Raw genomic sequence first — 14141 nt, 5'->3', positions numbered from 1 at the left:
AAATTACAGAAAACACAACAGAAGCAGACTGCACAAGTTACTTAACAGGAGTAATAAAGAAAGGCCAAGATTAAAGTTTACCTTACTATACACTGAAACATAGGCAATACAGCTATTTGTCCCGCCACAATTACAAAGGATTCAGAGAATAATTAGTGATCACATAAAACAGTGGAGACTGAAGAACAACCATAAAAACACACGTAGAGAAAACAGAGACTTTAACCGTGTGGGTTACAAAGATTAGGCCAGTGGATGACTGCATAACCTTCATTCCACACAGTACTAAACAGCATATATAGTATTCCCAGAATACTTCAAAGCAGTAGAACATCTTTGGGTTGTAGAACTCTTGTCACTTGTGCGCTACGTACTTAATACCACCCACTTATACTGGCTAATTTGAGGAAATGTCATCCCCTGATTGGTCTGTGTGATAGCCAACACTATCTGTCATTCAAGAAATCTGGTAACTGAAAGTTCATTATCATGAGGTACTACCATAGCCTGTAAGCTTTTTGATAATGCCTTTTAAAGGGACTGGCTAACTTTGTACAATTCTACTTTTAGTTTTTCAGTAAAATGTAAAATGAATGTCAGTATTTAGTTCCTTAATATGCCTTAATGCTAAACGATTAGTCAGCAAATTCACCAAGTCCATTTGGGATCAATAATTTCCCAATGTTTACAATACAAATGCTACAAACTTACGAAAAAACATTATTCAAGGTATTTACTAGCCTACATACCTTGAATGTGAAGAGTGACAGTCCCTAAAATACAAGTGCCATCAGTGTGAAAAACTAAAAAAAAAATAAAAACACTGAAAACGACTTTGCCACACCAAGCAATTGTAATAGGCGAACATTACCAACTCAACCAAACGATGTGTTTTTTCAACTGATTCTATAGACTGTTGTCTCAGAAGTTCAGCTTCATTTCTTTAGTAATCATGGCCTTTATAAAGTTCATTATTTATTGACAATCTGTCAAGATTAGTTTAGTATCATCAATAACAGGCAATTCAAATAATACCAAAGCTATTTCAAAGGTCTCTTTACCAATATTACTCATGTCCAACATTGAAATCAAATGATAAAGAATTCTGATTCCACTGCAAAGAACTCGGTCCCTTTATCAACTTTTCTCACTGCAGTACTTCCCAAACTAATGGTGATAAGTAATGAGTGACAGATAATTTGGATTCCATCCGAAAGACAACTATATCTATTCACAAATATCAAAAGCTCTTGAGAAGTTTCGGCTAAAACACTGCAATACCATATTCTCTACCTTATGCTTTCCTCAGTCAGAAAATTGTAAATAATTTCAAACTTGTTTTTTTTTCTTTAGAACAAACCATTATCTTAACAAAAGCAGTCTTCTTCATCTCTGCAATCAGACAAAGCTCACAATATCAAAACACCACAGATGAGCTAAAATGGCAAGTGAGACGCACCCATGGGGGAGCCCTTTATCTCTCACTAACACTGCACTCAATGCCTCTTATTCTGGTATGCCTGCATAGCAATGGGATTCTCCTGTCAAGAGCAGGGAAGGGGTAGGGGAGATGAAACACTTGTAGTAGTATAATAGTAGTAGGCAGCCGCCAGCTAATAGTGGGGGTTCCGTTCCTGGCTGAGAGCCGATAACTGAAAATCGTTGTTAACCAGAACATCACAATAATTTTGGTAATACATGGCGTTTACAATGCCATAATCACGACAAACTGCTTAACGGCCCCGTTAACTGGTTATCGGTGTCAATAAACCACTTACTGACGCCGATAAACTGCTTACCAACGCCAATAAACTGCTTACCGATGGCGATAAACCGCTTACCAGCACCGAAATTCGCTTACCGGTACCGAAAATTGCTAACCGACACCAAAAATCTGGTCTAGCTATGTCATTAGCCAAGTGTCATAAAACTAAAACACAGTTAACTGATGTCGCATAAGGAATGTTTAACTAAAGTCTTGCTTGTGTGAAATACACAGAGCTGTTTTTACAAAACCCTTAGAGTCTGCTCAAGAAAACAGTAGTTAATTACTCTCTACACAAAGCACAAATAGAGCATTTAAAATCTCGAAATCATATTAGCCTTAAGAAAGCCTGTTCGAAAATTAAAAGACTAGGACAGAGTCCAGGAAAACAGTGACAAATTAAAGACTGAAAAACAGGCTACCAGAAAAAGGACACTACAAAGTGCCTGCACTACAAAAGGAGGTTTCACAATGAAAAAATTGATAGCCCACATAAGATTATAAAAAATTTCACAGCAAAACCAAAATGTGAAATTTTCAGCAAATGTGACTTGGATATAGCTACCATTAATGCAATAAGACTTAAGTTACAAAATACCAACATCATCTGAAGACTAAAACACTGACAAAAATAGAAGCAAGACTGATACAGAATCAGAAGGTAGCAGCTTCCTGGAAATTTATCAACCAAACATTGAGTGCAATTCAAGAGAGAGATAAAGAACCTCCCACAATCCAATTGTTACGCATGTTTGTATCTCACCACTAATGAGTCACGTCGGAATTAAGCTTTGTCCAATCACAGCACCAAGCAAATGGCTTTTGTTAAAAACAATAGTGCGTAATGCATGTGAAATAATAAGTGACACCATCATTACACTGCTCTTATCATTACTGTTGAGGTTAATATTTTATTATTATTATTAGTGCATTGCTACAAGACTCTCATAAGATATACCCTCATATTGTGACTTTCTGTTTTGTGAGATATACTAAATACAAATACAATCCCAAAGAGAACAGGGCTGATAGCAAAATACTTTAACAGTGGCAAGCACCATTTTGCTCCGCTTTTTATACAGTAGTGAAAATCTTAAGTTTAGGCTGCAATCGACTATCCTTCATTATGTTCTGCCCCGACCTCTAGTCAACTTCTACTTCTTGTATTGACATTCCATCCCGTTGTTTGTCTACTGATGTACTCTCCACCACTTTATTTCCTCATAAAAAAGATGTACGCACATACAAGAGACTTAGTGCAGTACCTTCTTTAGATTTATGCAAGACATTTTATTTTACGTATGGTATTTACACAAATGGCTTAGCTGGGACAAATTTAATATAACTGCACAAACCTACTCTGAACAAGAGGAAGTACTTCTATACATTTCAATAGAATTCCTCACCCTTACACATCTGTGTAAAGTATGGAGAAGATACAAACCTACAACTTAGATCTAAAAGCTATTGTTGTTGTCGTTTCCTCGTGAGCTGCTAACCCATACCATCTCCTCCTAAGTGTTACTCCCTCCTAGAGCTTAATTAAAATGTTAATAGTATTGTATATGGCCAAGTCAACTGAAGTTCATGGAGTGAGTAGAAAACGCATTCCTTTCTCTTATGCTGCTGATTCAAGCATAATGGCAAAAAGCTCTTTCTATGATAAGTATGCGACTCTTGTCCTTCAATGCGGCTTTCAGTAATATTAAAAGGGTCACAGTACAAGAGGATATTTCTTCTTGAGCAGTCTGGAGCAACAGATACCAATAACGCTTCTTCTGGAAACCAAAAGGTTATAATCTCAAATGCTATTCAACATTACTTATGATTGTCAGTCATCGGTAATAAACTTCGTCCAACCTACGAATTATTTTGTACTGAATCTTGGCAAGACTTAATTCTGGTTTACTATTGCTACTATTAATTTGCATTAATATACCTCCTCAGCTATCAGTTCCCCTTCTGATTTGTCACGTTAAGAAATACATTCCATTTTACTCTATCCATAAATGTCAATGTCCCTCTTCATCGTCAATATATTCAATAAACAATTTTTAGGCAATAGCTCCCTGACAGCAACCTCGTTTACCCTGGTGCATTGGTGTCAGCCTTTTAATTTTCACCCATTCCCTATGGTTTAATTTTGCACTCTAACTTGTGCAACAACTACAAAATTTGAGAAATTCCCTACAGACCTGATCTGGACACGTCTACACTGTTGGATTTAGGACAATTCCATTATGGATGGATCAACTTAAGTCATCTCCAAATAGTTTGCAGATGAAATACTGATGTTAACAGAAAAGTTATTAAATATACATACCTACTTCGTGGTATGTCTAATGATGCTGAAACTTATTACTATATTATTATTAGTAATTCATACGATCACAACCGTAAACTAGATTACATCTTATTACTGATATGAGCATCTTAAACTTAATGTTATCATCATTGTTAATATAACTAGAATTTCATTATTGTTATCATTAGTCGTAATAGCAGTAGCAGAGGTAGTAGTACAATAGTAATAGCAGCAATATTTTAGACAATTTTAATTTTAACAGGTACCCTTACTGCTGTAAAAATACAGCCGTAATTAAACTATAATTGCACTGTACTGTAGTAGTAGTAGTAGTAGTAGTAGTAGTAGTAGTAGTAGTAGTAGTAGTAGTAGTAGTAGTAGTAGTAGTAGTAGTAGTAGTTGTCGTCATATCAGCAGCATCAACAAGCCTCAGTTGTACAGTACTAGCTATGTACATTACTTCTGTCACAATTATCGAGTTATGAGACACATATGAACAACAAAATACCAATTATTCAAGTGCTTAACAGAAGCTGACTTTAAAAAAAAAAAGAAAAAAAATCTTACAGGCAAGAGGATAAAAAGAATATACTTCTGTATTACAGCTTACAATACTGACTGGAACATCAACGAACGAAGGCTGACATAATTGGGAATTTTAATCTGATACTTTAATAACTTATTTTCAACCATCATTATACATTTATTAATACATTAATACTGATTTCCAGAAAATAAGAATATGAAATTGAAATAAGTTTCCATTCATTGTGGTATATACAATCGACCCTCGGTATTCACCGGGGATGTGTACCACAATCGACGAATAGCTAAAATCCGCAAATACTTAAAACCCCTCTAAAAATGCTTGGAACTGCCTATTTTGATAGTTCAAACACATAAAAAAACCTCTAAAAAATCTTATACCTGAGTATTTTAACGGTTTTATCACAAAAAGTGCATTTAGTCATGAAAATTATATGAAAATACAGTAATTAGTGAATATTTCTTAGTGAAAAATACCGCGAATGGGCAATTTTTCCGCGAATAATGTGCATACAATGTACGAGTATGTTCCATAGAGAAATCTGCAAATTGGTGAGTCTGCAAATCGGTCAGTCCGCAAATCCGGAACCGCAAATAGGAGGGGGTCAACTGTATTAATACTAAATGCAGTACAATTACCTTAAAAATATTGGATTTGTATAAAGAATTTCATTTGTTGATAAACAACACATAAAATTTTGGATACTTGGATGTTCATATGCTAATAACTCAGACTGGACTCAAAAGTCCTCCACGAAGGGTTTAAAAATTACCACTGGTACAATGACATAACTTTGTACAAACTGCAGTCATTTTGTTACTGTCATAAATATCTTTATTTACCCTCCACGAAAATATCTTACTGTATGTACAACCACTAAAAGGTTAATCTCGCGCAATTCCACAATTGACAAAGAGACCTGTCAATGGCAAGTGACGAAGCAACCCAAGAGTAGCATCCGACAGAGACTCAACATGGCATTTTGGTTGTCATGACCATCCCTGAGGGTCATACAAGAAAACTGATCTCGTTAAAGTGAAGACTTGTGAGAACAGGGCGACCTATACCAGAAATCGTGAAATTGATAATCGGGGTGTTTCAAAAGTTTTTTCAGTGGTGGTTTTAAACAAAAACCTGGGGGGGGAAAAGGTTTTAAAAAAAAAGTGAGAAGCCCTTTTTTCTAAAAATGAAAAACTTAGGGTTTACCAAACCAAATACAGTCTGGTATAAAATATACATTAGTACATACGTAATCAGCAGGATATACACAATCAAAAAGTATTAAAATGCTGACCTTTAAAAACATTAATTTTCCAAATTAATCAAACTTCTTTTGCAGTCTCTCTTATATAAAAGTATTTGGAAGACTTTTCTTCAATTACTAAGAGCATGTTAATGCTATCAACTGCACTATCCCAAACTCTTGATAACCACACTTTTGGTAAATGTAATTAGCAGGATTCAATCACAGAATTGTTCCTAAAACAGACATTTGTTTTACCTGATACAGTACATGAAAAAATACGACAAAATGATAATAAACTGAGGAACAAAATGCCTGATGCCTGTTCACTATATATATAATATAAGACATAAACAACTCATGCAAATGTAAATTGAAAATGTATTTTACTAATTTTGCTAGACAATGAAAACTAAAACTTTGTAAAAGCTTTGATGAGATTAAACAGTACTCCACACTGCATTTTAGTCTTATCATTCTTAATAAGCATGTATGTTTTGAAGCAAACTTACAATCATGAGCTTGCACAGTAACCTTCCCACAATCAGAATGCCCACAAATGAAAAAGAAGCAAAGAATAAGATAAATGACATAATGGGAGCATCAGAAATGAATGCATACACGGTGAATATGATTTGACTACAGATTCCAACACTGTATAACTATTAACATGTATCAGTAAATATCCATAGGAGAGGGCCCGAGTGTACCCTACATTCACAGGAAAGTGTGACTGGGTATACCCTCAACAAAGGAACCCCAAATCCAAGACTGTGGAAGGGCCTATATGGTCACCATCCAGCACAAGACTACTAAATGCACTGCCTTATACAACCCAGTAGACATATATAGCACCACAGATACCTGAATCAATTAAGCAAAACATGAAAAGCAGGAAGATATTCTGAGAATTCCCTTCTAACTAGTCATGAAATACAATCTTCAAGGCAAAGATCAAACCTCAAAACGTAAGAAAAATTACTGGAACAGCAGTATTTTACTCCAAGATGCAAAAGAGCAGTTTAAGCACAACAATGCAGTCACAACAGAAATACCATTAAGTAAATATCTGTAGAATTCCAACTGTCAGGCCAGTGCATCCTGCAATCATTACTCTGCAATCATAATCCTGGAAATTTTCCTTTACAGACAAGCTTCCCTTGGGATTAGGTGAGACTATTTCACCTCCTTTAGTCGTGCATTTCCCTCAGACTTAGCTTGGAAAGAGTATTCGTTGTGGCCCCTTCAGCCTTTGATGTCCTTTATATACAGAACAAACACATTTTCTTCCTGATGTCTAATCTAATTATGCTAAACATCATAAACCTCTAACAGGACTTGAACTGGTAAAAAGAATAGAAAAATAAGAATGTTGAAGGAAACCTGACTTATCTGAAGTCAATATCTCCGTTAAGAAGGAGCATCAAAATGGACTGTTTAGGAAAAATGCGGTGAATAATTTTGTAAGCGGTAAAACTTGCACAGATCCTAATGAGTTATTTAAATTTACAGGCTGTAGATATCTAGGGAGCGTACTTGTGGTAGAAAACAAGTCACAAAATGCAGGGACGATAAACCTTGCGAAAAATAACAGCATCATAAAAGATGTGTTAAGGAAAAAGAATATAAGCACTGCTCTTTGAAGACAACTGAGCTATCACGTAAGGCAAAAAAGCACTGACTCCCTGCAGCTTCCTGCAACAGCAGAATACACCAGAACTCCTCATTTAGCTGAGAAGAGAATATCAGGTATCAAAAGGCGGAGAAATTAAAGTATGGTAAAAAATAAAAGAAGAGGCAGCACATGTATTGCCTATGTAAGATCTTTCTTTTCGTGACCACTAAGGTTTCCTTAATATGTATGCAAATATTCCAAAACTCCCTTTCAACCCTTGAGTGATATTCTAAAACTCCTGATCAACCCCCAAGCAGTACTAGTACTGGGCTTAAAATAAAAATACATTTTGGGTAAGACGACCCTTACTTATGGCCTGACATTGTGAATGGGCTTGAATCTGTAACTATACTTCCACGGAATGACATTTACGAAATCGTCTTTACCAATTTCGCTCTAGCCGGCTGACATGATAGTTTCGCAACTCTAAATATATTTATTTGTTAGTTTTGAAAACTGAAATATGCCTCAAACTACAACACAGAGCAAAAATAAAAGAAAAACAGGTGTTGACAAACTCAACAAAATAAATGGCGAATACCACGGACAGTCAACAAAACTGTGAGCTACAACCCAAGGAAGCAATTATTCTACAATTTGTACAATATGCAATGAACTTGACTTGTATAGCTACCCTAGTGTCTCACAAAGTCATCACTTCAACCAAATCCTCCCAAAGCAGGCAATGGAAGCTTTTAAATTTAATTTTTCTCACCCTAGCCTCTCCATTATTAGTCCAACTCTGCTATACGCCACTCTGCATTTCTCCTGCAACAGTTTTAGGGGAAGAGAACTGCTTTATCATTCAATAAATAATGTTAGTAAACACTCCAAGAGGTTGGTAAAGCTCTGTTTTTTTTTTCACAAACATCTGAAATTAATGATTTACTTGAGCACAGAATGCAGGGTTGATAGAGTCTGTGGATTACACAACACACTGGATAAGGGTCACTCTCTTTATGCTACTACAATCCACTTCATACTCAACTTATCACTATTTGTGCAGAAGCTAACAAGTCAGCGACTCGGGGAAGAGAAGCAACAGTGCGAGGGGCGCTTACCTGACATTAACGTGTGGGTCTCTCTGGGTTCGTCGACCGCAGTCGCGTTATTCTGCTTCTCTGGCGGTTCTCTTACTGGAGATCCAGGTGCTCCCTAAAACACGAAACATAAAAATATGAAATATATGGAATGTTGTGAAAAAAATAAACATTTTTGGAAGACACTATAACCAATTAACCCACCTACACTGGGTAAGTTAAAATGCATTTCCTGTCTCAAATATATTGAAGATTTTAATTACATTAACATTTTCGGGTCATATTTTCCTATTATGGGTTAAGACAGAGTGTTCTTTCAAATCTTTTCCCATTTTGGGCACTGTCATCCTCAACTTCCATCTGGTCTATGTTTTTATTTATGTAGGTTTTATCCTGCCCTCTCATACTGCTGCATAGTCCAGCATGTGCCAAATGTAACAGGAATGTTCTAACACTTCTACAACCTGTCTTTCCATCACAACATGGTGCTCCACCTCCTCCTGTTCCCATCTTCCATTCTTAAATGTACTCATAATAACAGAGACTTACCGGAGGTGGCTGTTTCACGCAGCTGACGGAGAACAGAACCAAGGAACCAACAATTGGCGGAATGCCAGCACACAGGAATGGTATTAGGTAACTGTCCAAGTGATCATACAAAGCTCCTGTTGGAAGAAAGAGCCAATATTATCCACAAAATTGTTTTATACCTTACGTAAGTACACACACAGACACACACATGCACACCTTGATTATTCCTGCGAGATTGAGGAGTTTTAAGTAAATATGCTGGATAACTATAATAATAATAAAGTACATGCTTCCAATCTTAATTTTTGTCCACAGTTGTATTATTCACAAAAAATTTTTGATTGAAAAATGTTGACGATTAACATATCACAATAGGGGAGTCCTAAATTTTCTTTCATCTCTAAAACTATTCCAGCAACTGTATCTTAAAAATGTCTCTAGTCATTTCCATGATCTACTCAAATTCTACAAAAAAACAAAAAAATAAATAAAATTCTGATCCTTTCCCTGGATCAGAAAAAGACATACCTGCAATAGCTGGCCCTGTAGTAAGGGGTATTGAGCACATTGTTAGTAGACAGCCAATTGCCTGCGAAGCACTGGCAGCACCTACAATATCGAAGGCAATTGGTCCCAACAGCGAGATGAAACATCCATCAAAAAGACCCATACCCAGGGCAATGATGATGAAGAAAGGCATGGCATTGCATGCAGTCAGCAACATCGTCAATGTGCCAATACAGATAAAAGATACCTGGAAGTGTAAAATGTTATTAATGTCACAGGAACTGAGTGGATTCTAAACTAGTTAATGAAAATAGAATACAGAGATGTTAACGTAGGGTTTACGATACAATACATGTCACAAAAGTTAACGTAACGTTTCCGATACAACACGTCACGAAAGTTGTCAAAACAGGTATTTTACCCCTTGATAACTTACTTTAGGATGATGTCGGAAGGAATGTCTACTGTGTTTTAAGATAAAATTTTAAATATATACTTCTGTGTCTTTTGCACCCATCCGATTTCTTAAAAGGATACTTAAGAGAAAGAGAAATACTATTCTCAAAACACAATGTATATGGAGTTAGGTGACTTCATACTTGTACCTTGCATTTAATATAATCTGTGATGAAATACCTAACAATGATTTCAGCCACAACTATCTATGGTACTAAAAGTAACCATCAGACACCAAAAATTCCACGCTTACACTGTATCCTAACATATACATGTTTGTTTCTGTACCTGTTGTAAGACAATCCGGTTGACCCAAGGTCGATCAGCTATGAAGCCAAAAATTATCCTTCCTAATCCAGACGTAGCACCGATGCACATAACTAGAACCTGGGAATCTGTATCTTCACCAAGTACAAGTTTCACATATTTAACCTGGAAAGAAAGGAGTCTTGAAGTATACGTAAAAGAGTTTTAGATCAAAGCAATCTGGCTAAACACTAAGAAATGTTGTGCAGTAAAAACTATAATCTACATTGGAAATACTAGATATTTAAACATAATCAGAACGATGAAGCCTCAAAGGTAATAAGATCACCCAAAGGTCTTGCTAAAACATTCAAGAGAGGTCTATCAACACTTCAAAATCTTATATTTACTCTCGCCTCCAATCCTCATAATTTCATGTATCTTCATGGACTGGGGTAAGTGAAATGAAGTTGTAATTAACTGCCTCTGATTACAGTACTAATTCTGTCTTCTAATTGTTCCAGAGGGATGATTATGTACTAAAAGAAGGTTTCTTCGGCAATAATGTACATGCCAATTTCGTGCTCTTCTTACTGTACCCTGACCATAGATTTTGCATCAGTATACTAAATGCAACTTCAAAAGAGACTTACAAGAATATATCGCACCTATGGGAAATTTTTTTAGTGGTTAGACCGTAGGTTAGACAATAAGACAGGAGGCTAAATTTCCTGTGAAAATTTAGATTATTTTTTATCATTACTTCCTCATACAGTAAACCACCAGTATTCACGTTCTCACGATTCGCAGACTCACGTATTCGTGGATTTCTCTGTGGAACGTATCTACCCATTACTCGCGGAAAATTCGCCCATTCATGGTATTTTTCACTGAGAAATATTCACTAATTACTGTATTCTCATATCATTTTTATGACTAAATGCACTTTTTGTGATAAAACTATTAAAATACTCGAGTATAAGCATTTTTAGAGGGTTTTTCTTGTGTTTAAACTATCAAAATAGGCAGTTCTAAGTGTTTTTAGAGGGGGGGTTTTAAGTATTCGCAGATTTTAGCTATTCCCAGGGGGTGGGGTACGCATCCCCCACGAATACGGGGGGTTTACTGTACTGAGAAATCCTTTCTTCTAACTAATTACTGTATATGTTACATGTACTTCAAATAGACCCTCAAATCTTAAGTTTCTCTTTGAGGATGGTGCTGTATCCATCCTCTCTCAGTGCCAGAAAGTTGTGATGCCTGACAACAGCCAACTCCTAACTTTCTCTCAGCAGGATATGCACAAATGACAAGGGACCATTTACATTTCAACCTCTGAGGTTGATAAACAACTTTTGGAAAATATGAAACGTTCATCCAGTCACTTCCCTCTCCAGTGAAATTCTCAACCTCTCTGAACCTGGCCCCCACCAGAAATAACAGGTGTACTGGTGACAAAAACAAGATAATCAGGGCAAGTGACTGTTCTACATACAGAACCTTTGCACCTACCAAACTTTACAATACATCAAATCAATGTAGAAAAGCATTAGTTTCGGAAGAGTTCACAAAAGATTATGAAGAAAGCTTATATCTTGAAATCAAAATTCAATACTACAAGGGCCAATGCATTATGAACTATGACATCATGAAGTAGCTGGAGTGACAGATCCAGTGGTTTATGCCAAAGACCCCGTGCTTCCCTGAAATTTGGTACACAGGTGCAGTACTTTTGGTTTACTTGGTACAGCATCTGGTAAATGCAACTGCTATGGGGAGACTTATGTCCACTCATTTTTCTAGAAGTATGACTTGGTGGTCTCTTTAAACTACCTTATAATAAAAATAAAGTACTGTAGTAATAAAAATAAAGCAGTAATAATAACCCATGCACTGGTTATAGATTAGGTAATATCTGTTATTGCTGCATATGCTGCACAGTATAATTTTATTCCATACCTTCTACTTGTCTCCATAAAACAAGAAATTTCACAAACCAGATGAACATAGGGAACAAAGTAGCCAAACAGCGCAGAAGGAATGGCAAAAGTCCAAATGACGTAGCGTTTATTTTTCCATATTTCGAAGTTGATGATTCTTGACCAGAAACTCTTGCATTGTCCTTGGCACGAATTGTCATACTGAGGTCTAGTAGGCGGCAACATTGGCATTAGCGGTTTAAACACCAATGCAGCAACCTGAAAAGGGAGACAATTTTATTGCTGCAGCACTTTCAATGTTGCAATGGTCAAATGAAAATAATGAAATTCTTTGGGCTCTTCACACCTACTACCGCAGATATTCCCTGGAACCTCTTACAATACGCAACGTGGAAAGTTTTACATTAGATAAAGTTTATGCATATTATGTACTGGTATTTTATTTTCCTAATCGGTGTTATACACATTCAGTTCCCTAAATATGTGGAATTCAAGACCAGCCTCGGGTAATTTTATCAGCTAAAGTGAGAAGTGTGTTATCAATTGCTGATTATTTTTCTTTCTTTTATAATGTTCAGGTTACAATTCATGGCTAGAGTTCCTTCACAAAATTCCTCAGGTTAAAAAATCGATGGAGCCTACCACCTCAGTTTCTAGAGAAGTAATAATATTGTACAGTACTCATAAAGGATTCTGACATCATATCTGCTGCTGTCTTCATGCCAAAATATACACTATACTTATGCTTCTCCTGAAAATTATTTGATAACTAGGAGTTTGAAGTGCACATCTTTTGCATAAATATGCCACCTCGACACAAAATGGATATACATTAATCAAAGGGGGGGGGCAAATTACACAGTAAATGACTCATTAAACAAAAAGAATTTGTGACTAGCTTAAAAACTGAAAGGTCTTCATTTCACACATTAACTGAAAGTGAGTTAGACTGGTGAATTTAATATGTCCATTTTATAGGTATGAAAGTTCAGATCTTATTTTGAACTTGAGCTGAGAGAGAGAGAGAGAGAGAGAGAGAGAGAGAGAGAGAGAGAGAGAGAGAGAGAGAGAGAGAGAGAGAGAGAGAGAGGCATCGAAATCGATGTTACAACATAAAAAACATACCATCAAGAATGCATTGAGACCCGCCAACACCTGGAATGTCAACTGGAGCCCAGTTTCCAGAACATACGGAAGAATGAAGGGCAACGCTATGGTAAATATGGAGGACCCCGCCGTCACGAACCCATTCACCAGTCCCATCCATCGCTGGAAGTAGTGTCCTAGGATCACCAGAGAAGGAGTGTAAGCAAACGACGCCCCTGCACCAAACATCAGTCCGTAGGTCACCATCAGGACCTCCACCTGCAGAATGGAATTAATCAAGGTAAACTATGATTAACTACAGTAATAAACATGAGCTTTTAGCAACTAACATTACAGCTGTAACGTTTATGAAGCATTTTTTCACATATACAGAAAACCAACCAATTTTTCATGTTTCTTAGATACAAAAAAAGCTTTAAAGGAATTCACTCCTGCCAACTAACTCCTCTGAAGAAAATCCTACTTTGTATATTGTATCTTTTAGCACAGAGCCACCAATATTTCATACCATATGCTTCTTTATCTTTACTGCTATGTTTAATAATGAGCACATGCTCTTTTGCAATGAGCCAAATGGCTAGTTTCCAGAGCTGAATCTCGCTGTGTGTGAAATCAATAAAGAATAAAACAGTCTGTGTGGTGCATATACATTAAAAGGCAATCCAAAAGAACAAAACATTTTTAGTTAGAAAATAATAACAAGGAACAAATTACAAATGAATATTGTACTTAATTAGATGAAAAGAAATAATCGAAGTTAAGCTTGGTCCCATGCAGAC

The 14141-nt window shown here is 36.3% G+C and overlaps 1 protein-coding gene across 4 annotated transcripts in view; it reads right to left on the bottom strand.

Annotated features, from left to right (window-relative positions):
- LOC136829745 (monocarboxylate transporter 10-like) overlaps nucleotides 1-14141 on the bottom strand; it is a 99585-nt gene that overhangs the window by 20907 nt on the left and 64537 nt on the right. For 3 of the 4 annotated variants that reach the window (XM_067088571.1, XM_067088572.1, XM_067088573.1), the window contains exons 4-9: nucleotides 13381-13620; nucleotides 12313-12513; nucleotides 10358-10501; nucleotides 9635-9860; nucleotides 9125-9240; nucleotides 8597-8690 (exon numbers count right to left, since the gene is read on the bottom strand). In XM_067088571.1, coding sequence (XP_066944672.1) covers nucleotides 8597-8690; nucleotides 9125-9240; nucleotides 9635-9860; nucleotides 10358-10501; nucleotides 12313-12513; nucleotides 13381-13620 — 1021 coding nt within the window. Of the gene's footprint in view, nucleotides 1-8250; nucleotides 8304-8596; nucleotides 8691-9124; nucleotides 9241-9634; nucleotides 9861-10357; nucleotides 10502-12312; nucleotides 12514-13380; nucleotides 13621-14141 lie in introns of all 4 variants that reach the window. The other variant, XM_067088574.1, reaches the window with a different exon arrangement.

Source organism: Macrobrachium rosenbergii, chromosome 45 (genome assembly GCF_040412425.1).
Source record: "Macrobrachium rosenbergii isolate ZJJX-2024 chromosome 45, ASM4041242v1, whole genome shotgun sequence".
In the NCBI taxonomy this organism is placed as follows: Eukaryota; Metazoa; Arthropoda; class Malacostraca; order Decapoda; family Palaemonidae; genus Macrobrachium; species Macrobrachium rosenbergii.
The sequence above is the reverse complement of the archived record's forward strand: the minus strand, read 5'-3'. Positions and strand labels throughout refer to the sequence as shown.